This window comes from Fringilla coelebs, assembly GCF_963513975.1.
Source record: "Fringilla coelebs genome assembly, chromosome: 3".
Classification (NCBI taxonomy): Eukaryota; Metazoa; Chordata; class Aves; order Passeriformes; family Fringillidae; genus Fringilla; species Fringilla coelebs.
In genome coordinates this window covers 48,757,797-48,783,116 of record NC_140030.1, presented here as the reverse complement: position 1 = coordinate 48,783,116, position 25,320 = coordinate 48,757,797, and the positions used below count along the sequence as shown (strand labels likewise).

Here is a 25,320-nt window from a genome sequence, read left to right as displayed (position 1 = left end):
ATCATGGAAGTATTTATCTATTTTCACTGAAAACTTTTCTTCTTTTCAGGAGTTTTGGTATATGGAGCTCCTGAACTTACTTTGGAGGTCTAGTTAAAATAGTGACTCTTTCTGAATACTGTTGTCTTGAATAGGCTGCCATCCAATCAAAATTATTCTTTTCCTAAGATAAGAGTGAGACTATTGCCTCTAATCTATCTATACAACAGCTCCATCATTCAAACTGATAGCAATGCCGATTCCCTTTTTCTTAGAGCATTTTTCAAAACTAGTGAAAGCAGATGGAAGTAAGCACAAAATATTGTTACTTTTAATATCTATAATTTAAGAAAACTCATCTATTCATGCTCCAAAACCAGAGCTAAACAGCTTTTCTTTACAACAAACTTTCTCTACCTTTTCTAACACAGAACAGATTTGGAAACATGCATTTACAAGTATCTTTACTGCTGCTGTTTTGTCTGAACATTGTCCATGGTGGTGATGGGTATTTTTCTGAGCGATATCAGAAACAATCCAGCATCAAGGGGCCACATTTTCTACCATACAATGTAAAGAGTCAAGGTAAGTTTACTATTTTTTCATAATAAACTAACACAAGTATTCCTAGAGGTCCAATACATGAACAAAGGCTCTTTGCTTATACTACTGATATTCAAATTTCACTAACAATTTAGGTTTATTGAAATAATTTTATCACTGCAGAAAGAATTTACAGTGGCTCTGGAGTTGCCTCCTACTGACAAAGATGCACACCTGTCAGACAAATGTTTTACACAATAAATACCAAAGGCATACAGAGCAGAAACAAAGCTCCAGATCTCTGCTTCAATAGTGGGAGTAACACAGCATGATTGTGTATAATAATGTACAACATGCTAATTATTAATTTCTTGTTTCAGCACTGGGGTTTCTAGCAACAGACCTGTCACCTAAAACCCACCTACATTCAGTTTTTACATATTATGTTATATCATCTGTATGCAAAACAGACCTCAGGTGTGAATTTAAATATATGTATGATACACATGGGCAAATGAAGACCCTCTTAAGGCCTAGAAAGACAAAATAAAATTATATGTAGTTGTACAAACATGTCATAAACTTCTATATAGTTTTTCATGAGTGATTTAAGCTTATGCTTTAATTATCAGGATAAGCACAAAGTAATATAACAATTCTAGCTTTAGTATATTTCAAAAAAACCCTCTTCATTGCATAAATCAGTCTTATGGCAGCTCGGACAGGCAATACATAACTGCAATGCTACATTGTTTCAACTTATTTCTGCTTATCCCCTCTGTCCCTTTAAGTTGAACAGGTGGCTACCCCTAATGTTTGAAACTATTTGAGTTCTGTTTTATTTTTCCATGCTTAGGCCAACATCATCTTTAAAAAACTTGAACTCAAAGCTTCTGATCCATAATGACTATTCAAAGTTGTCATCACTTAAATTACTAGTGAATCTTCCTTGTAAACATCCTACCTTACCCCCTGAGAATAGCATTATTTCCTTTCAGATATCATCAGGCTATTCAAAATAGCTTTATTTGTTTTGCTGTAACCCATCCACTTTTAGCTGTAGTAATCACACTTGAGCAGAAATGAGGAAACTGAATGAGGGGCTCAGAAAACAGCATTAGCAAATAAGTTTCTCTTCAATAGAAAAAGGACATGGGCAAATCTGGAGAGTAGAATTGCTGCTCAGAGCATTGCATCCACATTACCCTCACTCAGGGGTTTTGATTCAGAATAGTTCTGCAGACAGATCCTATGGACTGTCTGATCATGTGCAGCACACATGGAGCCCAAAGAAACTCTGCTCTCACAGCAGCTGGTGTCAGCACTGGCCCCATACCAATCAGCTCCAACCCACAGGCTCCAAGAATCCCTGCAGTAAGAAACAAGTGAGAGCAGCATGGCTGGGAACCTTACCCCCAAAATACTCTCCCAGACTGCACCAAAATATTGTCATAGTTTCATCCCTTGTCTTCAGCAAAAGGACTTCCTGGAACCCTAGCACTTCTGGATCAAATTTAGGTACACATACAACAAGAATTCTCACTGAGTTTAATGCTGCCTTTCCTTCCTCCTTCCTCATTAACTTTGCTTGTGTTTTTCCATGACTTTACTCAGAATAATTTATATATTTATACTATTTTTAAATGAAGTATAATATTTACCTGGCTATCCTCTACCATACTTCACTCACTTCTCCTAATAGTGGTTCTTCTTTCCCCCTCTATAGAAAACATTTGGGAAGGGGGGAGCCAGCAACAAATTAAGCAAGAATCAGGGTAGACAGAAAATGGTGTTAAAGGGGGAAATGAATTGTCCTGAACTAAGTTTTCATTTTATATACAAACATAAAATCTAATGTGAGTGAAAATTCATATTTAGACTGAGAATCATTATATCAAAACCTGAGAAGTACAAAATGCTCTCAATTAAGGAAATGTAACAGAAGACTATACACTAGACCTCAATAGGAACAGCCTACATTTTTACAGACATGCAAATCCAGTCATTCAAAAGTGCTTGACAAATTTTGATTTGATGAACAAGCACTGTAGGAGGACTGTGGTTCCTGAGTCTGGAAAACAAGCATCCTATAGAGAGTTTTTAGAAGAATTTGAAGAGGGAAGACTGCTGGAGATCATCACTTCTAATGTGAGATGATCTCGGAAGAATAAAACAGGAGCCTACAGAACCAAATGAATCCACCTTTTTTCTAGTGAGTTGTTCCATTTGCAAGTATCTGAAGTAGCAATGGCAAGCTTTTCATCATAGCTTACTTTACCAATTTGATCACCAAACACTGACTTTTACAGATATGGCTACCAATAAATTATGTTTTTGCTTTGTATAGCTTTGTCAAAAAGCAGCCTGGAACTGAAATTTCAGTCTAAATCCAAACTGGTGAGTCAGGACAACATAAAAAAGACCACACAATTTCTGTTGACAACCAAAGCCTATAAAGCTTCTTCTAGTTTGGTGAAATTGCTTACAAAAATCTTGGTCTTGGCAGCTCTCCAGAACATAACTTTTTAATCAGTAGCTCTTTGGCTTGAGATATTTGAAAAGCCCAAGTCGAAAACAGTAATTGAATGAGATCTCACTATTCAGCAATGCTTAAATAAGCCATTGCTGCAGGTTATGTTGAAGTCTACATATTTAATTCAATACATATATGGAGTTTGATTGCATGAGAGAACATAAACCAATTTTGCATCAAGGTATGTGCTGAGACATGTAAAAGAGTAGTCAATCAATACTTCAATGTTCTTTGTTTAAATTCTACTTCATTAATAAATTTAGCAGTCCTTTCCTCAGAGGAATAATCATTGTTTTTAGACAGCACAATTAAAATTACAATTTTAATCTAAAAGCAGCACAACTTTAGAACAATATAGCTCACAGAAAATCTCTATAACAACATGAGTGCTGACAATGCCTTTAACATCTTAGGCAAAATTGGCAGGACCCACTACTCTGTGAACCTAAGACTGATATTTGCATCTAAAATATGGTCAAAGTAATAAGAAGATACACTCTGAGCTAAAGTCTGATGCAATTTGCTACCAAAAAAAATTTGTCAATATATCACAAATAAATCACAGGCCATGCTTGTGTCTTATGTGTAGGATTTTAACAGCTATCTTCCTTTTCATAGCCTTAAGAAGGATGAGATAGAAAGATGCACAATATAAGTTGATATGCATTTGTGCTGATTTTATGCATCAGCAGAAAAGAAAATGCACTCCCTGCACTTTCTAGATAAGAACAATTTCCCTGTCAATACAGGAAGAAGGTAACCTTGCAGATACAATAACAAACCAAAATGAAATGTACTTCATAAGCATACCTCTATTTAAAAAGAACCCCAAAAATATGTAGAAGAATAGTTCCCTCCTTTAGCTCACTTTTGGTTCAATAAAACCAGCCTCATATTGGAAAATGCAGTTTATAAGAGAAAGCCAAATAGTTATTGTAAAAACTTTCATGTGTATATGTAATGTACATGTAATACTGGTCTTTTTGTGAGAGACTAAAAGGAAAAATTGTAGCTGATGCAATAGTTGATCAATTTATAGTATTTTCTAAATAAGCATTCAATAGAATGTGTTACCATTATAAAAAACAGAATTCAGGCTCTGTTTATATCCTTCAGTTTTTATTTTAAAAATGACTTCTTAAATTAACATCCACCACAGATATGCCATTTTGCTCTATAATGCTGCCACTTGCTGCAAACGGCTGAAGTAGTCTCACAGTATCTGTGTTAAACTTGTACGTAATGTCCAACAAATCAGCATGCCAATTTCAACATAACGCTGAAGGCTCCTCCAAAGCATTCACAAACTAAGCAGTGAGCTTGTTTGCTTATTCCTCCATTTGTGACATTTGGTTAAGTGGCTCCACCTGCTGTTTTGGTAACTAAGAAAATGAATTAGTATTATAAAACTCCAGAATGCCAGAATTCTGACAGCAGTAAAATGAATTACCAGCTGTGACCTTGCCACTGAGTGAAATTTTTATGACAGACAAAAGTCTGAAATTTTTATGACAGACTATATCTGAAAATATAACATTCAAAAGAATTAACGACATGGGTCACTTTTGAAAGTAAGGGACAGGGAAGAACAAAATTCTCACTACTTAAAGATAGCACCAAGTTGTTTCTGAAAAGCTGCTGCACCTGCACAGACAGCTTCCTGTGATTTCATTCAAGTTTGATGACATGCTAAATCTGTTATCTGTCTGGGTTGTTTTTTCCTTACTTAATAGTCTGCATCTACTTGCACGGCACTTTTTAAGCTCTTTGATGACCTGGAATGTATTGAAGCACAAAAAAATAAAAAATTCTAGAGGCCTTATATCTCACATTTCCAGCAAATTTGTACTTGTTACTTGTAAGGGCTGTGAAACACTTTTACTCTGAATCTCAGGTTTTGAGTGACAAATACAGCAGCTGAAGCTTGACTTCCATGAAGCTGAATTAACCCTTCATGCATTTTACCACCATGCTACCACCATATTTTCAGGCATTGCATTGCCTGCAAATATGTTGTAGATGCCCTGATTGATCTGTTTTCCTTTCTCTCACAGGTGTGCAGGTAAGGGGGGAACAAGGACCCCCTGGCCCCCCAGGCCCCGCTGGACCAAGAGGACAACCAGGTCCTGCAGGAAAGCCAGGGTTTGGAAGTCCGGGTCCCCAGGGCCCCCCTGGTCCCCCAGGACCACCTGGGTTCTCTGCAGTCGGAAAGCCAGGAGTGCCAGGTCTACCAGGAAAGCCAGGAGCAAGAGGACTAAATGGTGAGAAAGGAGAACCTGGACCTGCTGGACTCCCAGGAGCAAGAGGGCCACAAGGGCCCCCCGGCACTCCCGGCCCCGCAGGACTGACTGTCCCTGGCAAGCCAGGACCACAAGGCCCTCCAGGAGCTCAGGGGCCAAGGGGACCCCCTGGTGAGAAGGGAGAGCCAGGTATCCCAGGTATAAATGGACAGAAGGGAGAAAACGGATTTGGAATTCCAGGCCGCCCAGGTGGCAGAGGTCTTCCAGGCCCACAGGGACCCCGGGGCCCCCCTGGTCCTGCTGGGATAGGGAAGCCTGGTGAAAATGGCCTGCCAGGTCAGCCAGGTCTGAAAGGTGACCGAGGATTTCCAGGTGCACCTGGAGCAGTTGGCCTCCCAGGTCCCCAGGGTCTCCCAGGTGAACCTGGAGAAGCTGGCATTGGCAAGCCTGGGCCAATGGGACCACCAGGAGCAGCAGGTATCCCCGGAGCCAAGGGACATCCTGGACCTGCAGGGTTGCCCGGATCCCCAGGACTCCCAGGTTTTGGAAAGCCAGGATTGCCAGGGATGAAGGGACACAGAGGGCCTGAAGGTCCTCCTGGCCTTCCAGGACCTAAAGGAGACCAAGGTCCAGCTGGTGTGCCAGGAGAACCAGGGCCGGTTGGGCCACCAGGGAACATGGGCCCTCACGGACTCAAAGGTTTGCCCGGTGAGAATGGCCTCCCTGGGCCCAAAGGTGACATGGGCCCTGCAGGACACCCGGGATTCCCAGGAGCCAAGGGGGAACGAGGCCTACCAGGATTAGAGGGAAAGCCAGGATACCCAGGTGAGCAGGGTCTTGCTGGTCCTAAGGGACACCCAGGTCTCCCAGGTCCAAAGGGCGATACAGGCCCTGCTGGGCTACCCGGGCTGCCTGGTCCGATGGGTCTGCCAGGAGCCAAGGGAGTGCCAGGGACCAACGGCGAGCCAGGCCCCAGAGGGCCTTCAGGAATACCTGGGATCAGAGGTCCCATCGGCCCCCCCGGCCTGCCAGGAGCCCCTGGTGCGAAGGGTGAGCCAGGAGCACCAGGACTGCCGGGCCCAGCAGGCATTTCCACGAAAGGTTTAAGCGGACCCATGGGACCACCTGGACCCCCCGGTCCTAAAGGCAGCAATGGTGAGCCAGGCTTGCCCGGCCCTCCAGGTCCTCCTGGTCCCCCTGGCCAAGCTGTAATGCAACAGATACCCGAAGGCTATGTTAAAGCAGGAGAGTCTCGGGACCTATCAGGGATGTCTTTCATAAAAGGGGGAGTAAACCAAGCTCTGACAGGGATGCCGGTGTCTGCTTTCAGTGTCATCCTCTCAAAAGCCTACCCTGCAGCAACAGTCCCCATCAAATTTGATAAAATCTTGTACAATAGGCAGCAACACTATGATCCCAGAACAGGAATCTTCACCTGCAGGACCCCTGGACTGTACTATTTCTCCTACCATGTACACGCAAAAGGAACAAATGTTTGGGTTGCACTCTACAAAAATGGTTCCCCACTTATGTACACCTACGATGAGTACAAGAAAGGATACCTTGACCAGGCTTCTGGCAGTGCTGTCATCGACCTCATGGAGAATGACCAAGTATGGCTCCAACTGCCCAATTCAGAATCTAATGGTCTCTACTCCTCTGACTATGTTCACTCTTCTTTCTCAGGTTTCCTCTTTGCTCACATCTAATATCCCACTTACCTTGTCCTGACACACTCTCCTTCAGACCATGTTAACCAGGTACTGCTCTGATTTGTCCTCAGCAGGTCATGCAACTTCAATGTTGCAACAGGAATGGAGGAGGGAGTGAGAAAGTGGAAGAGAGGGGTTCAAACATAGTAGAATAATATTTTATGTTTTTAGAGAATTGTCATTAAAAAATTGTTTTGAATGATGATTAACTGTCTGACTGAATGCAATATAAAAATTTTATGAATTAATATAATGCACCAGTCTCTGTCTTTTTTTCTGTTTTTTTTAATTTTAAAAAGAAAATCAGAATTTCTAACTATCATACCTCATAACACAATAAAACGATGCTAGATCATACTTCACTACACTTAAATTAATTGAAGGCATTTCATTCCAAGTAAATGGTCTCAAATACACCATAGTCACCTCAACAGCTGGACAATACACTTGAGGAACATTCTACATCCAGCTTCATTTTTAAGCTATCCAAGGAGACAAGAATGACAACTCTATTAGAGTCCATATCATAATCACAGTTTTCATTTAGTTCTACTGTTCTTATTAATTAAGAACTACCTTGAAGAAAGGTGGATTTACAAATTATTACATGTTACTGAAGATCTAAAGTTTCACAATATGAAAAAGCAACATGACTTGAAGCCTCAAAATCCACTCAGCTTTCTTTACTGCACATTGATGCAACAAACTAGTTCAGTATTTTTAAATCTCCTAACATTCTGTAGCATTCAGAGTACCATAAAACAACATTGACCAAACCTTAAAAACACATCCTCACAAGCATGCAGACAGAAACAGAACAGCTTTACTACACCGAAACTGGATATAATCCTTGCCCTGATTTTTCCTGAACAGTTCATTCCTTTAAAACACAATAGTGTGAGGAATTTGTTTTACTTATTTGGTAAATTTATCAGATGATGGCACTAATTAGTCAGCAGACATAACCATATTTACCATACAAACATGTCTCACAAAAAGTAGTCATTTCATCAATTTGTTATGCCATGATGACAAGTTAGCTTATGAATTATGAAACCTTAACAGCTTGATCACACATTTCTTCCAGTGACAGTTGCCATTCATGTGCTTTAAAAGTATCATATACATCAAAACCTTATGAACCCTTAAATCTACTATAGTTAGCTTTTTTTTTTAACAGAAGCTTTTAATCACTTGCACTGAAAGTATGCAAGCCTATGTTTAAAATTTGTGTGATATTACCATTTCTTCATGAAGGCAGAACTTGAGGCTTGTTATGTTGTGTACATTTGAAATGAGCAATATCCTTAATACTTGATAATATACCAGAATTAATAAAAAAGCTAGGATACCTTTATCTTGATGGTTGACCCATCATTAGCAAAACTATGTAATGTTTTGGAAACTGTAAAGACCTACAATGAAAGTAACTTTAAGAATTTTTTTCTTCCTCTTTTTAAGTGCTGCTGGATAAGGAAACCTGTGGTTTAGGCTATAATTCAGTAAAATAATGAATGAACATTAGTTCAACAGCACTTCCCGGTATTTAAACATGGCACATCCTGCTGCCCATCCACTCTACCAACTTGGAACTTTTGTTCCAGAAACAAACAGAGGGACTAGATATGGGAGCTGGAAAATATTACTAAGTAGTAGGTTTCTAGTTAATTAGTTCACATACGAAATCTATGCCAAAGCACATGCTTGAAATTGTTGCAGACGCTTGGTGCTCAGCAGCTCAGGACCACACTGACCTGTGATTCCAATTAACTTGGAAGAAACTGGGCCCAAGCAGCATTCTTAAAAGGCTAGTTCACGAACCCTTATCATCCCTCCCTCCCTCCCTCCACTTCAAATCAGGTTTTGTGCTCTATGTCTTTATTCCTTGAACATGTGGGACTTCAAATAAGTCTAAAGCTTGGAACCTCATGCCTGGTTTTTTAAGTCTTTTCCTATTAAGCCTCAGGTATTAAGTCACGAAGAAAGCAACTCTTAAAACTGAAGAGTTAGAGATGATACAGCAAATTGTGGCAAAAGCACAACTTATACTTTGATTTTAGCTTTGGATTTTCGGTTTAGAGGACACCTTGAGAATGTCTGTAAGATTTTTAAGCTTGTTTATTAATATTTTCTCCACAAGAAAATCAGCAATCTATCTAAAGACAAAGCCCTTGCAAAACCACTATTTCTTCTGATCTTAGATATCAAAGGAAAGAAAATCCAACATAAGATTCAAATGAAAACTTAAGAGCCTGTTAAAGTACAAAATCACTTCCAAAGAAGTACTGAAATTTCTGAAGCCTTAAGTGACCAAAATCATGAAGCACCCAAACAATCCCTTCTGTATTTACTTGGAAAACAGAGCAAAAAAATGTAAAAAATTTACTTTTCACTTGCTTCTTGGTGCAGTTTGCCCAATTAAGACAAATAAAGATATCTCACTACTGCTACATCAACATTAGGAACTACTAATATTTTGCACAAGATTGTTTTATATTTGGCGAGAAAAGCATTTGTTTTTTGTTTCTTATATCTGAAGTTGCATATTAAATATAAAACACACATATCACAGATATCTAGATTCATTATATTCTGCCAAGACCATAAACATGTATCCTAACAAGCCTTCTTATGGGCCATTTATGAAGTATGCTGCCATACCAGCCATGATTTTTTACTTTCAAAATTAAATATACTCTTATAAACGAATTGAAAATATTACAAATATATGATTTTAACTATACAGCCACAGATGCTATAGTTTCCAGAAGTGTTAGGAAAATTACAGGGAAAGGCAAGTCTTCCAGAGAGAAAGTAGCCTTTAAGAGAAGAAATGTGACAAAATTCTGCTTTAAGAAGTTATATTTGGAACATTTCCCTAAAAAAGCCATTGATTTTTCTGTCAAAAAATTCATCAAATCTGAAATTTTTCACAAGGAAATAATTATACAGTACTTCAAGCTCTTACTAATCCTCTCAAGAAAACATTTTGATTCTATAATACATCCACATAGCTTGATAGTGTAAAATACATTGCCCCATGATGTTTTCATTAAAATTGCTGTTCATTACTATTTATAAAACATCCACAAAATCCAACACAGTCAAGGTACTGTTAATCACCTTACAGTCACAAATTATTCCAGTAATAAGAAAAAATTATTGAGAATAAAATGGATTCTCAAGTAATGCAATCCTTAGCTGGGATATCAGTTGAAGAGAGCTGTCTTGCAGGTATTACTAGGTAAGAAATGACCACCTTGCCAATATCTGTGTTCATTGCTATCTGACACCATGCTTTCCTGATAGTATTGTTTCATAGATTTTCCTTTATTTTTTTGAGTTTTTTTTTCACAACGGCATGTCCGAAATAATGCAAGACTATTTGGGAACCCCCTTCCTTTTGCAAGGCTCAGTTCCTCACTTCTTTACAAGGAGAAGAGTGGGTTAATACTCTTCATCAAGTTGAGTCAGGACAATCATGCCTATCTGAAAGAGCCATCCAAAAAAAATATCATAGAGCAATTATCTAAGGCAATTACCATAGCTAAGACAATGAAAAGCAAAATCCATCAGACACCTGATTATGATCAAAAAAAATCCTGTGAAAAAGAGAAGGGACATAGAGACACAAGGGCATACTGACAACAAATCAAAGTGAACTGCAAACACTTGGTGGATTTCAAAAAAATAAAGCGGTCAGTCGTTCTGCTCCGCCACTGACAATGGCACTGCTAGGACGGCGTTTCCAGTTGGGAACTTTGCGTCCCCTCAACTGACCACTTAATAAGTTTGCCTTTGAAATTTTACCTCAACTGTTAATGAGCACTGCTTTTCTCTGAAGGGTTAAACCCTGTACAACACATGGAGTTAAGTCAAAAGGCTGTGGTTTTCAGGCCAGATTCTGGGCTATGATAGACACTGCGGCTTCCTGGTATGTAGATGTCGGGATCCAGGTTTGAGAGTTTCCTCAGGAAGTTATGTGAGATGTGAAATTGAGGAAAAAAAAATCACTTTGTCAGCAGTGCTGGAAGATTAGTACCCTTATTTTTGTATCATAGAGGGACCTGAAGCAAAAAGAGATGCTCCATGGGAATATCACTGGTAAGTGATACAGGAAGAAAATATCTCTGGTTCTTCTGACTCCCTGTTCAGTGCTTTAGCTACTGGACCATTTTATTAAATGGAAAATAAAACCACTGTGAAGCCTTTCAAAGTGACACATGACAGAGTATATCACTTTCTTGTATTACAATATTTGAGTACTGCATATAATCTGTATTTTTTCACTTCTGATATCACTGAGCTTTATCCAAGAAAACTTTTTCCTCTCACTTACTACACTTTCCTATATGCATGTGCCTCTGATAGAAGCTAGAAAGGATGAAGTCATATTGCAAATTTTGTTTGCGGATTCCAGGTTTACATATAGAAATAGGTACCTGGTTGACAGGTATAAACATATATGTCCAAGTGTACACACAAGCAGACACATTGTATGACTTCAAAGTTTAGGCTTTTTTTTGGATCTCATTAATTTCCAAAGAACACTTTTAAAAATGATGCTTTTTGTTGCATGATCCACACCTTTTCTAAAAAAAAGAGGCGTCAGTTTGAAGAAAAGAATTAACAAAAATTCTAAAAAAATATTACAGTTGATTAGTGTTGATTTTGTATCGGCAGAAAAGAAGGGATATATTTATTTTGTGTACAAATGAGTTACCAGGGAAAATCATAACTACCAACCACACTCTAATCTCCAATGGAAACACAGTAACAACAACAAAGCAAGCAGTTTGGGAATATCTTGCCGGCTTTTACCATTTGCATCCTGATATCAATTTCCATTTTTGCTTGGAATCTCTCTGAAACAATTTTGTCAATTACATTTGAAAGAAGTACAGCAAGTGGGACAGCTGAGGTGAACAAATGTGAGTTTTAAGAAAGTCCACACTATACCTTGTGTCTAGTGAATGTTGCATCAACCAAGGTAATTCTAATAGTAGTGCAGAATTTAGAACTGAGCTGCATATAAACATTTTACAATAAATATTGTTAAAAATAATTTCAATTAACTGCATACACAAACAATGGTTAGCCCTTATTATCAATTTATTATTTTATATGCCTGAGAGTAACTCTGAAGTTATGTCTGTGAAGGAAGGAAAATAATTTCTTGCTGAACAGTATCCAAGGTGTTTTCCAACTCTAATTTATATTACAGTATTACAATGTTGGTTTTGGGTGGAGAAATACTGTTATTAAAAAATTGTCCTCTGCAAATGTTAGGAAGTTCAAAACCTCTCTATTGTGTTAATACTACATGAGGAATTCTAATCAAAACTAGAGTGCTAAAGAAAACCATCAAATATTAGTACTTGAATTTCTTTCCCCAATTAATTTTCAATTTTATATATCATTACAAGATCATAAGGAATAGATTCAAACACAGTTCAAGGATGTCCACATTACCATATCAATCACAGTAAGAAACCATTTGTCCTTCTAAAAGGAGTTGAAATAGCAATAAAAATTGAAATATTGAGTGAAGTAGCACACCAGAAGTGTTACTAAAGACATCAAAGCAGTGAAATGAAACCAAAATAGTTATGATAAAGATGTTTTATTCCAGGAAAAACATGTGTTTACTATACAACTATTTATAAACTTGAAAAGTAAAAGCTGTGCTGAGCAGCCTACAGTGTACTTGCAAACATATTTGCTCCGGCAGGCACAGGTAATATTTTCAGCTGTTATAGTGAGTCTTCAGTGAACCCACTTACCTTTAAAAGCTGATATTTTATAATTATGTTGGATAGCAGCCACCATGTCCTTCCAGAAGTCATATTTTTTCTGACCATCATGCTGTAAGTGTCAAAAGGAACCCAGTCATTATATCAAGTATCAGCTATTACAAGCTTTCATATTGAAACAGTAACAGAAAAGCCATGCATTAACAAAATTATATGGAGTAAGACAGTCTTAAAACAGTAGGATTCAGGACATCAGAATTCAGTAGCACCCAGATTAACTGCGGGTAACTGCAGACAAGTTATGTCCCTCTTAGAGGGTTACGATGGGAGGAGGAAGGGAAAAGGAAAAATGCTGAATATTTGTGAGGAACTCTCAAACATTACAGCCAAAAGGGGCATCAGCTATAACAGCAACCTACAGAATGAGCATCCCATCCCACTGACATTTGGGAATAAGAAATGCTGAGGGCTGCAGATACGGAACTTAATCAGCATGTTGATATTATCAACATGCCTGGCATTCATTTCACCTTCCACCCTAAGAACTGGCAAATCCCTTCACTATAATTTAGAGGAAATGTCCTTCTGCCATGAACCCTACCCCAAACATGGTATAAAATACTCATCCAGAAGCCTGCACTCATGACATTGTGCTCTGAAGACTGCCAAACCCCAGCTCTGGCAGAAGGACAGAGGAAGGTGATCCACGTTTATGAACAGTCTCTAGTCATTCCTAGAAAGCTTCCCAGGCACAGCAGAGCTTCAGTTGACCTCAGCTTCCCCTTCAGCCTCTCACATGGGAGAGGAAAACCTCAACCAACTGAGCCCCACAGCACTCTCAAACACCACAAATTTTAGTAGTGATGAATGAAACAGATGCAATTACAGCTAGCCAGTATTACAGAGCAAAGGATCAGCTACAGATCCTGTAAGAGGTGCTCAGTTACACAGCAATTTGGCAGCAGTAAAGCAGGTGGTATAGTCTTGAGTTTATGTGTCATGGAAAGTATTTCTGTAATGCTCTTACAGGCCTTCCACATCTATATCAGGATAAATTTCAAGGCAACTGTTAGCAGTTTCAGGGCACTGCTGCCCTCTGTGTACTGATACCTGCACTGATACCTGAATAATGAGGCTTTTTGTAAGCATAAAGCATTTTGTAGAGAGGGAAACATTCAGAAACTGAAAAAAACTCCAAACCTAAACCCTTATCAGTGCCAAACAAAAACCAAAACCATGTAGCTTATATATACTGAAGTAAACTGCTATTTCAGTCCAAACCTGTCATGGAGGCTTCTAGAGAACAGTCTACCTTTACTTTCACAATTGGCAAGTCATGCAAACAAGGTCTTTTGTGCATAACTGACAAGCATAGTTTGTTTATCATCCATCAGCTCTACAGGTTAAGAGCAGGAAAGATATGGTGCTGTGGTGCTATGGCTTTCAGAAGTTTTTTTTTTAATCCATTCCTACAGCAAACTGCCACAGAAATACACAAAAGAGCTAATAAAGAGAAAAGGTTTCATATGTCAGCTTCAGCTAGCCAAGGATACTAACCAAGGGTGATAATTCAAAGCTATGTACAGGAGATACTGGGGACCACCTGTCTAGTGGCAATGCAAGTAGCCTAAGCTAGCGCTCTTTTCAAGACAGACAGATTTAACTGCCTTCTCCCCTCACACTCTATGTGGCTGACTTAGCCCTTAGTTTGGAGTTTTGGGTTGTTTTGCTTGTTTCTCTTAAAAAAAAAAAAATTATCAGTGAACTGAACCAAAAGCTCCTCAGAGTGCTGTTTTGAGGACAGAGGGATACTAATTTAAAACTGGGTATACTTCCTTCAAAACATTTCAACTCAGAGGAGACTAAAGTAACTTAAACTAATTTCTTGCAGATCTTCAGCCATTGCATACAAAATATAAAGGAAAACTGACCAATTCCAAAAAGCACAGAGAAAACTGCATGCATAGCCACCCAATCCACCATGATTTTGGTGTGGTTACAAAATGTGATTTTATTAGCTGAACCATCAAGACAAAGCATTGTTTTGTTTAGTTCATCAGCGTGAAGATCAAAAACACTAAGAAGCTCCCATGCTTTGTCTGAAAACACATACGAGTTCTGGCTCTGGACACAGCAAAAACAGATACATTTTTAACAGTGCAGGGTCATCCAGCATCCAACTCATGTCCAAACCCATTCTGAACCCAAATGTAGTAATTCTTGCATCTGCTTCCAGTAGAAAGTTTTCCATAATGTTGTCTGGAAACGGTTAAGAAAATAGCACTTTGTAGGCAGGCTCACAGAACAGGACACAGAAGACTCTACTTTCTTTTAGGAATGTGGAAGAAGAAAATGTGATGCTTTCTGATCCTTAGGATGCAGCATTTTGCAGGCATGAGTTCTGGGCTGGAGAGGCTGACCACCTCCTACCTTGCATCTTTCTCAAGTGGCTGATGCTAACCTTCCAGGGAATTACTGTAGCCCTCCTGTTGAAACAGGGCAGACGTCCAATAAAATACTTGAGAACTGCTAGGAGATAAAGAGGCTGCCTGACCCACTTCTCACGGCTCTCCGGAGAAACGGCACGGGTTTAATTCCCTCTGGCTGAACGTGGCACTGATCCCAGGTCAGAGCTCCAGCCTGTGAGCTAGTAACTGGATGTGAAAGCTTACTACACACATGCTATGATGTGCTTTCTCTCTTAATAAGTGGGTGATTTGTGCTGAGTCTAAATTAAATATAAAGTAAACACAATACAGGTGTCACAACTGCAACAGGTTTCTAAGCTGTGAACAGCTTAGGGGAAGGAGATTAATCAGGCAGAAAATTAAGAGTCTTACCGAGTACCTGTCCTGCATGCTCCCCTGATAAGCTAGTTTTAGCTAACTCTTCATGCAGCCCTTGGACTTAGGCAGCAATCTACTCAGCATGCTATTTTGGAGTGAAGGCTAAAGCAGCAAGCCACCTAATATCCAATGAAACTCCAGACATTCATCTCACAGCTTGGATTTTCACTCTGCAGACAAGGTTAAATCCTGACAATTTTCAGCCCTGCAGCACTTTGGTACCTCTGGCCAGAAGTACCTCAGTACTCTTCTGACACCAACACAGTTACTCTATGAGTTACTCTCCTACTTCCAGCTGCATGCAAGTTAAACATTTAAACCTTTTACAGACCAATTATCACCAAATTTCAAAAGCAGAATTTAGAACATTCTATCTACCTAAAAAGCACTGAAAAAGGTTCAAGCAATTGTATTTTCCACCTTAAGAATTTAATTTACTGTTTATCAGAGGAAAAAAAAAATAAAGATACTATGCCAGAGGCGTATTGATATCTGTGTACACAGATCAATGTACTTAGGACAAAAACAAGATTAAAAAAGGATGAAATGAAGCTTCATTCACTCTTGAACAACTTATTAGCAAAATTAGCAAATTGTGTAATTCAGGAAACTTATACTATATTTATTTCAAGTCCAATCAAGCATAATTAAAGGAGAATTTAAGAAGTACATCGTGCATACCACAGGGTAAAATTGAGGAAACAGCATATTTCCATTAGTATCCTAGTTATTTGTGCCCTCTGGTGGAAGAACTTTTATTTTGAACATGCCATGTAGCTCACAATTATCTTCAGAGACAACTTTAATACAGAATAGTCCAAATGAGAAAAAGACCTTGATGCTGTTCAATACCCAATTTGTATGCATTTAATAATGCATGCAAGAGATGTGGTGGTGGAAAAAAAAGAAAATGCAATACATAATTTTCAAACAATCCAGCTCTTACCTGATCTAAGCTGTCCACAACCCTTGCACACAAGAGAGCTCCTGGCAGGTCAAAATAATTATCATACAAATAGTATTTAGCTGGAAAAAATAATTTAAAAAATACACTTTAAACACTCCTGTATTGTATGCTTTAATCACAAAAAAAAAAATTACATTTCATAATATAAGCGCCTATTTGGATTTTACTGGTAGTAAGCATTATCTGTTTTCCAGTCTCCATTAACAAAGGCTAACTTCTGATTGTCATACCTGGCAACTAAAAGTTGTTTACCTATATGAAGGCAGTGAGATTTCAATAAGATATTTTAAGATTCTAAAAGCCCAGGTGAAAGAAAAGGGGGAAACCCATGAGTTTTAATTCAGGACAGTATTTTTCAACTCTTCCAAAATATCTATTTCCCTAGCAGTGCAAACACAAGAGAAGCGTTTAAAAAGTTCACAGACATTTGGACAGGTCTGACACACTCATGTCCTTTGCACACACATGCTGTGGACAGTGCCTTGGCCCAAGGGGAAGCGTGCTCACATTATTACATCAGTCCTGAAAACAGAACTATATCAGGAGGGTGCAAATGTCCCCTCAGACTATGGTCATGCTCAACAAACTCCTCAAGAAGTGAAATTACTTCACCAGCGATTTTTTTTTTCATGATCTTGTCTGTGCTCTTAGGTATATTCAAGCACAAGTCAGCAAAATGGGGATTAACATTCACAACAGAGACCAAGTGCATGTTTCAGTGAAAAAGAAAAGCACATTTCCTATATAACCTTAGGAAACCTCTCTCTCCCTCCATTTTGCAAAAGATTACCTGCAGTTTAGAGTAAGTATTGCATTTGCAGTCAACAAAATCTCAAGGAAAGTATCTCCATTACATAACAAAATGCACCTTAAGTTATCACTTCCTGTGTGTTACTCTCAACTGCCAAGATCAAGCTAAAACAGAGAGGAAACACAGAGCAAGAATGGAAACTTAACCACAGCTCCTTCAAAGTGACTCCTGTCTTAAACACAGGAACTTCAAATGCAAGGGGAGAAGTTTTGTTTCTAGATTTGCTTTTGCTCATTGCACCTGCACCTAGGCCTCCACTAATGGAACTGGTGGCAACAAGTCAACAATGAAGAAAAATTTAAGATTTGTCCTAAATGAGATAGGATATCAGTAAGCAGGTATTGAGCAATTGTACTGCACATCACTTGTTCCTCTTGGGTTCTGAGGTTCTGTCTCCTTATCATTACAATAATTATTAGTAGTATCATTAGCATATTTATTATCATAACATTTCATCATTTCAATTAAAAATCGTTCTCAACCCCTGAGATTTACCATTCTTTCCAATTCTCCTGCCCACTAGGCCTAGGCAGGGTGGGAGTGAATGAGCAGCTGTATGGTCCTCTGTTGCTGGCTCAGGTTAAATCATGGTACTGGTTTTATCAGTCTACTTCAGCAAGAGAGTATGCCCATCACTATAACCAAAACATGCCTATTTTTTTAACTTCTAGTACTAGAAGTTAAAAAAAACCCCATAAAAACCAAGTCTTCCCCAATACATTTACCTGTTCCTATAATTCCCAGTCCAAATATTTTTACAAATCTGTGCTAAGAACTAACAGTACAAGGCACTGAAGGGACCAGAGCCATTTCAAAGAAGGGGACATGCTAAAGTATAGCTACCTGTGCGTGAAACCATCCCACTGACTGTATTAAAATGCTTCCACTCTTTCCTTCCATATATCTCCAGGACTTCTTCGGATGTCATGCTCTTTGTACCATGGCTTGCCCTGTTCGATGCATTGTTTATAAAAAAACAAAACAAAACAAAACAGAAGAGAGTTGAAAACATACAAACTACAACTTGTGCAAAGTAACACACTGCAACTGAATTACAGTGCATGCAAGCTGATCAAAACTGACTCTCTTTACAGCTTAGAAGTTTCCCAGGACCTACTAAGCTTTTATCATATACATTCCAGCTCTCGATAAAGGCCTTACTACACAAAGGTCTGGTTGGCTGGGGGCACAGCTACTGTGCCTCACCTGCTAACACAATCACTCTGTATTGCTCGAATGTTTTCAATTGTGTCAGGACACTCGCTATACTAGAGCTATCAATATACACTGCACAATAAAGCACAGTGCAGAAAGCCTATACATCATTCTGAAGCCTGGTAACATCACAGAATGAAGGGTAGAACTATAGAAAAGTGCTAGTTTGAGCCCTGCAAGCAGCTTTTTAATACGTAAGTACGCACAAGCCTTTTTAGGCATTAAAAATTAACTACTTGGACCATCAAATTGGGTCCCATTTTGAAGCAAATGCATGAGAGGCATTTTGAAGCAATGTCAAGAGAGGTAACCCTGTACCAACTCTTCCCTTTAATGAGATATGCCCTGTTATCTTGAATTCTGCATTCAGTACTCCAAAATTCATGCTATTAAATGAATTTTGGGAGACACAGTAGTGACTCAAAAGTATTTATTTCTTCTTTTAATGATATCTGACTTTCCTTAGCATCTTCAAGCTCCTTCAGAGAGTTATCAAAAGAAAAAAAAAAGTAGAGTCTTTCTTGCATTTTAAATTACACAGATTTTCATTCTGGAACTAAATTAGGGAGAAATGGGACTAGGATTGGTATATTTTAGAAACATTTACTTTTCAGATTTTTGATTCCAAATAGCAGTCTTCTATATCAAACAAAACAAAACAAAACAAAAAAGGAAGGCAAGAAAGAAGAACTGAAGAACTAAGAATTTACTGAAAGTGACAACTGAAAGCAAAATAGCTTTTAAGCGGAAACCCGGAAACCCCCCAGAATTCCGAAAGTGAACGATGCATCAGCTTCTGTGGTTAATTTATCTCAGGCTGTTTAAATTATAAGTTGTAAACTTGCAGAATTTTGAATTTCTACAGCACAAAGAAAATAATCATTCCAGTCATTAGTATTAGTCATTAGTACTGCCCCCCAAGCCAGGTTACTCTCAACCCAAAGAAAAACCTTACCCAGGATTTTAGCAGAACTGGACAAAGAGTACATTGGTAGCCACCAAAAAAATGAATTCACTTTCGAGATCAATGTGTCCTCAGAGTCTCAGATTTTATTAAAAATGAGGTATTATTTACTACCAACTAACATTAAAACATTACCAAAAGATTCCATATGTAACATTAAAAGAAACTAAGCACCACATACCAAAGAGTATTTAAACTTTTACATCTAATAAATGAATGCATGCTGAAATAAGTGTTTTAAATATTTATAAAATTGAGAGATGCTATTTAGGAATGAGATAAAATGTTAGTGTATTTAACAATACAACTTGCATTTAACAATATAGATTTATTGTCAATATTACCTTAAAACTGTTCCATCTTCTGCAAGTTTCAGGAAGTTTCCATCTTCAATGTCCAACACCAAGCCTTTGCAACTAAGAATAAATTAATTTTAAGGAAGAAACAAAAAATTAGTGCTTTCAGAGGACTGTCTTCTTATCTATCAGTGACATGCAGTTACAGAAGCTATGGTGCTTCTGTAGCTATGATGCTACAGAAAACCAAAAAAGTCACAACCCTTCCAATACTTCCATGCTTGAACAATCATCTCTATATGAAAGTGAGTATTATTACAATGAGGACTGGATTTTCCCTACATAGAAAAATCCTACTAAATAAAACCAGTTCCATGCCCAGTGATTTTAGGGACTGTTATATAGATTGGTCAGAGGTTTAAGGTCTAAACATATTAAACTAAGAAATGTGATATTTAAGTCACTTCCATTAAAGATTTTTTTTTTTTTGGTGGCAACTCCTTTAGTTATTACTTGACTGATTACACCAGTTATTACAGAAAAGAGGGGGTAGAACATCACTCTAAAGGAGGCAACTCAGTAAGCTCAGAACACATGAAGCAGAAGCATTGCCATGTTTGCCATCACAAACAAGGAGAAAAGTTGACAGCATTGGAGACACTTGGCAAGAGTTTCTAATTCTCCCTAATAAATCTTCATGTTTCAGATTTGCTTAGGTTCTTTGCAAAATGAATTCAGAGTTCAGTGATTAGAACACAAATGAATAAACAAGACTGAGGAAGCAACGGCACCTTCATCCTCTATGAGGCCCCCAAAGGAAAGAATATATGCCATGAAGGCAGCAAGCAGATGCCAACCTTTCATGAATGACTCCTTGGCAAGAAGCCGATGGCACACTCGTTACCAGCTCTGTGGACTTGCAGGTCCATGTTAATGAACCTCCTGCTTCAATGAGAGACCAAACCCAAGATATCTAGAGCTGAAAAAAGGATTTGTTGCATCATAGGCGTCAAAATATGATAAATAGATACATTGCTTGTCTCATGGAAGTTGAAATCAACCTCACTGGAAACTCTCCAGTCAAATACTGAATTGTAAAAAACCATTACACAAGAATACACACATTATTTAAAAAAAAATAAAATCTGTGTGTATCTATATCTAATGATTATTTGGCCTTCAAGTCTCTACCCCCATGGCCTAGATAATAACCTTATAAAGTTAAAAGATCAAGATTCAAATTAAGTTTCTGCTCAGAGACCACTGAGTTCAGAGCAGGACTGGGTTTCAGTCTTTTTCATCATGGCTTTGTGCCTGATGTGCCACCCAAGGGCTACCTCCTTGCATGCCACCTTTCCGTGGCTTTTCAGAAGGCTGTTGGGATTACACAAACAAAACATCTGTTGAGGTAAAAATTGCTGAAATCTGATGGTTACTGTTGAATAGAATGTAAAGACAAAGATGATACATAAAATAAGAGAGTGAGACTAAAAGGCTTGTGTCCAGACAGCGGGAAGCACAGACAAAGCAAGATTAGATGCTCAGCTCCCTCTTCAAAATACCATGTTAGAAGTATCTCATGACAAATACTTCTTCGAACAAGTATTTGGAACTGTAATTTTGGATTCATCCATTGGGCTTGACAACCACAACATCAACTCCCTAATAAATGATGCTGTTCTCTGAGCTTTGTAAAAAAGTTACAGCATAAAGGAATGACATTATTTTCAATGTACTCACCAGAAGTCTAAGCTGTCTGGAGCTAGAGTCAGCAAGTCTTCGTCATATCCCTTCTCTGTTACCAGATACTGGGCAAAACTATCATATATTAGCTACAAATGAAAAAAACATTGCATTCATTATACTGGTTAAGTGAGATCAAAGACTGCTTCCTTGAAAAGTGGCAAGATGCAAGTGTTAATGCTTCCTAAGCAAAATCAAACCATGGAGCTAGAGGCCCTGTCCCACTGCCTCCACTGGGAAATAGTGTCTGAGGTTATTTCAGTCATGACTGGAACACACACAAGAGTTCTGGTGCAATGTCTTCACCACGACCCAGATTACAACATTCTACTTTACAGTCCCTGTGCTTCAAGACTGTGGGGAAATCAAGGATAGTCACTATTTCCTCCTCCCCAATCATCCTTTTTGCTTTATTTTCTTTTTCAATTTTAAATGTTGTGGTTACTGAGATTCAACAAGCGGCAACTAAACCAGTAAACATTTATCCTTAAGGGCGTTTTAAAAGTATTTGAAGGAATAAATTTTGAAGAAAATAGGCAACTACTGAATAAACAATTATTATTTCTAAGTTCAAATGGCCTAGCATGACACTCAGCAAATTATTAATGCACTGTGCTGGTAAAGTTTTACAAGAAGCTCTACGGAGATGCTGCCATGTCCTTAACGATTATCCAAAAATAATAATTGCTCTCTTTTTCTTGTGGTTCTTTCATTAATGCTGTTCCCTGGCCTTTTCTCTTTAATTACAACAGACGCTCTTGGAATTAGTACGAATAACGTCTCAGAAAGACAAATTATGAAAGACAACATTGGAGTAGTAAGAACTAACTACATCTTCAGCTGGGCCTATCAGCCTTTTAAAGTATTTCTTATTTCCAAGAGATAAGGAGGCATGCAACAGGCATGTGTCAGTCTGCCTCTGTCTCCTGTGAGAAGATGAAGAGTGCATCAAGCTTAGTAAAAGTTTTGGGATTATTTCTTCACTTTGTTCATTGGTTTGTCACCATTTTTAAAAAAACTCTTATAGTTATCAATTGTCTAATGTTTGCCTTCATCAGACAGAATTTGTATCAGCAAGAATGTGCTCGTGCATGGCAAGAACATGGAAGGTAAGCCTACTGTTACACAGTTTCCACCTAGAAATTTAAGAGCACATACATTTTATTGTTACCGTGGAATCCTCTTTTGTAAGCAAGATGCCTCCCCACTTAAGTTCACACATAGCTAAGGGAAGCAATGCACTTTTTCAGCACAGGATGCCTATTAATAAATGGGACAGCTCATAAACATTTGTTTCTATACCAAATTCTGAAATGATCTTGCAATTAGCGTGGGAGTCCTGTGCAGTGCAAAATGTACTGTAAATGAATGGAGACAAAGAAAGGGGGAGAGTGAGACACCAGGAGCATCCACAACACAAGATACCTCCAGAACAGAGTCCTAACATCAACAGAGAAGGACAAATGTCAATGTAAGACTACCAGGAAGTTGAAAAATGAAAGTGACAAGGGCGGGAACGCACAGCATAGGCAGCAATTTCTCTTCGAAAGAGACCACAGGGCTAAGTCAAAGGCGCCGCGTGCCTCTAAACTCGGCGTTTTATTTAAGCACCAGAAAGTTCGCAAAGGTCCAAAGCGCTGCGGGCTCCACACTCTGCAGCATCTCTGGATTTAGCGGGCGGGCTCTACCTTTTCCTCAGCGCCGCTACGGCCAGGAAAGAAGAACCATTTTCAAGGAACGAGACATGGCTGTCCCCTCCGCTCGGGCAGAGAGGCCTGCTGAGGAAGCGCCCGGCGAGAGATGCACTTGCGATTCTCTTATCTTCCGTGGATGTCAGAGACAGCTGGCCCCGGGCTCGCTGCCCCCGCCGGAGGGGTCCCGGCCCCGCGCCCCGGCGCTCTGCCTTCGGCGGGGCATGCGGCGGCAGCGGGGCGGAGCGGGGCCCCTCCCGCGGCTCCCTCGGCCGCGCCGCGCCGCCCGCACTCACCCGTGCGCTCTCCGGGAGGTGGTACCGGCAGAGCGTGTGGTCCAGGTCGAAGCCCACCACGTCGCACTCAGCCAGGGAAAAGTGCTGCTGCATCGCCGAGCCGCCGCCACCGCCGCCGCAGGCGGGCGGAGGAGGAGGAGAAAGAGGCGGGAGGAGGAAGGAGCGCGGGCGGCGCTTCCTGAGGAGTCGAGCCGGGCAGAGCGGAGCGGAGCCCAAGGGACACCCTCGGCCCGCTCCGCCCCGCCCCGGCGGGGCCGCCCTCACCTGCGGCACAGCCCCTCGGCCAGCCCGGGCATGGAGGGGCGGGCGCACGGAGGATGGCCGGAGGCGTGTCCGAGCGCTCGAATTCGAAAAGCACGCTTCCCGCCGCGGCTTTGTGCGCCTGGGGGCAGGCCCGGGAGCGGAGGGCTGCCGCTCGCCTGGCTGACCGCGAGTCTCCGGGGGGTGTGTGCTGGGACCTGGTGAGCAGGGAACCGGCGGGGAACAGGAGTCAGCCTTGGTTAGTGAAAGGACAGCCGGTGCCACACCGCAAGGGCCCTACCGGGGACGATTAGCGTATATAAAAGTAGAAAACCTCTAATTTACTACTTCGTTATGAACCCTCAGCACGTTTGTGATGACACCAGTCATGTGCAGTCGACTCGGCTGGAGGGAAGGGTTGCCATCCAGAGGGACCTTGGCGGGCTTGAGGTGGCACTGTGCAAACCTCGTGAAGTTGAACCAAGTGCAAGATCCTGCACCTGGGTCAGGACAATCCCAAGCACAAGTGCAGGCTGGGCAGCGAATGGACAGATAGCAACTTTGAGTAGAAGGAGCTGTGGGGGTATTGGTGGAGAAGAAGCTCAATATGACCTGGTAAGGTGCACTTCCAGCCCAGAAAGCCAACTGTGTCCTGGGATGCATTAAAAGAAGTGTGAGAAGCAGGGCAAGGGAGGGGATTCTGCCCATCTACTCTACTCCACTCCTGTAATGTCCAGCTCTGGGGCCCCCAGCATAAGAAAGATGTGCAACCTGCTGGAGCGAGTCCTGAGGAGGGTCATGAAGATAATCAGAGGACTGGAGCACCTCTCTTATGAAGACAGACTGAGAGAGCTGGGGTTGTTCAGCCTGGAGAAGAGAGAGCTTCAGACAGACCTTACAGCAGCCTTCTAGGACCTAAATGAGCTTACATGAAGGCTGGAGAGGAGTTTTCTACAGAGGCATTTAGTGATAGGACAAGGGATTTAAAGTGAGGGTAGGTTTGGGTTAGATGTAGGGTGGAGCACTGGAACATGTTGCCCAAAGAAGTGGTGCATGCCCCATCCCATGAATAGTTGAAGGTTAGGTTGGATGATGCCCCAGGCAGCCTGATCTAGGGGAAGATTCATGTCAGGACCAGATGATCTTAAAGGTCACTTCCAAGGCAAACCACTTTATGATTCTATGTCAAAGTCTTCGCAGGGTATATTGTGTACAGTAAACCACACTATGTTGTGTGTTTGGCTGTGGAAAAACCAAAATTCCATAGGTAATTCCAGAGCTACCTTTTAATTTATTGACAGTTTTGGTAATTAAAAAAAAAAAGAAAAAATTAAGTACAGTCTGTGTCCAGAATACATAGACAAATGAGCTTTTGATAGGTGTCTGCTGAATAAATAATGCTGTAGTGCAATTAGAAAGAAAGTGCTGTCTGAAAGAAAGTACTGTATTTGGAGAAAAGCAAACAGATGAGCGTTGCATTGAGGTAGTCTT

General features: G+C 40.0%; 2 protein-coding genes across 2 annotated transcripts in view; one reads left to right on the top strand and one right to left on the bottom strand.

The window, feature by feature from the left end:
- The window catches only part of LOC311151828 (dermatan-sulfate epimerase), a gene marked incomplete at its 5' end in the record, with an annotated part of 173,213 nt that extends 149,531 nt beyond the window's left edge, over nucleotides 1-23,682 (bottom strand). The window contains 6 exons of the mRNA XM_084202520.1: nucleotides 12,791-12,872; nucleotides 16,553-16,632; nucleotides 18,228-18,334; nucleotides 19,908-19,979; nucleotides 21,600-21,691; nucleotides 23,590-23,682. Of these exons, the coding sequence (XP_084058646.1) occupies nucleotides 12,791-12,872; nucleotides 16,553-16,632; nucleotides 18,228-18,334; nucleotides 19,908-19,979; nucleotides 21,600-21,691; nucleotides 23,590-23,682 (526 nt within the window). The remainder of the gene's footprint in view (nucleotides 1-12,790; nucleotides 12,873-16,552; nucleotides 16,633-18,227; nucleotides 18,335-19,907; nucleotides 19,980-21,599; nucleotides 21,692-23,589) is intronic.
- On the top strand, nucleotides 426-7,004 carry COL10A1 (collagen type X alpha 1 chain; the record flags this gene model as incomplete). Its single annotated transcript, XM_084202559.1, has 2 exons — nucleotides 426-564; nucleotides 5,110-7,004. 2 exons carry the CDS (start codon nucleotides 426-428, stop codon nucleotides 7,002-7,004), a joined length of 2,034 nt encoding a protein of 677 aa, XP_084058685.1.
- Nucleotides 23,683-25,320: the final 1,638 nt, after the last annotated feature.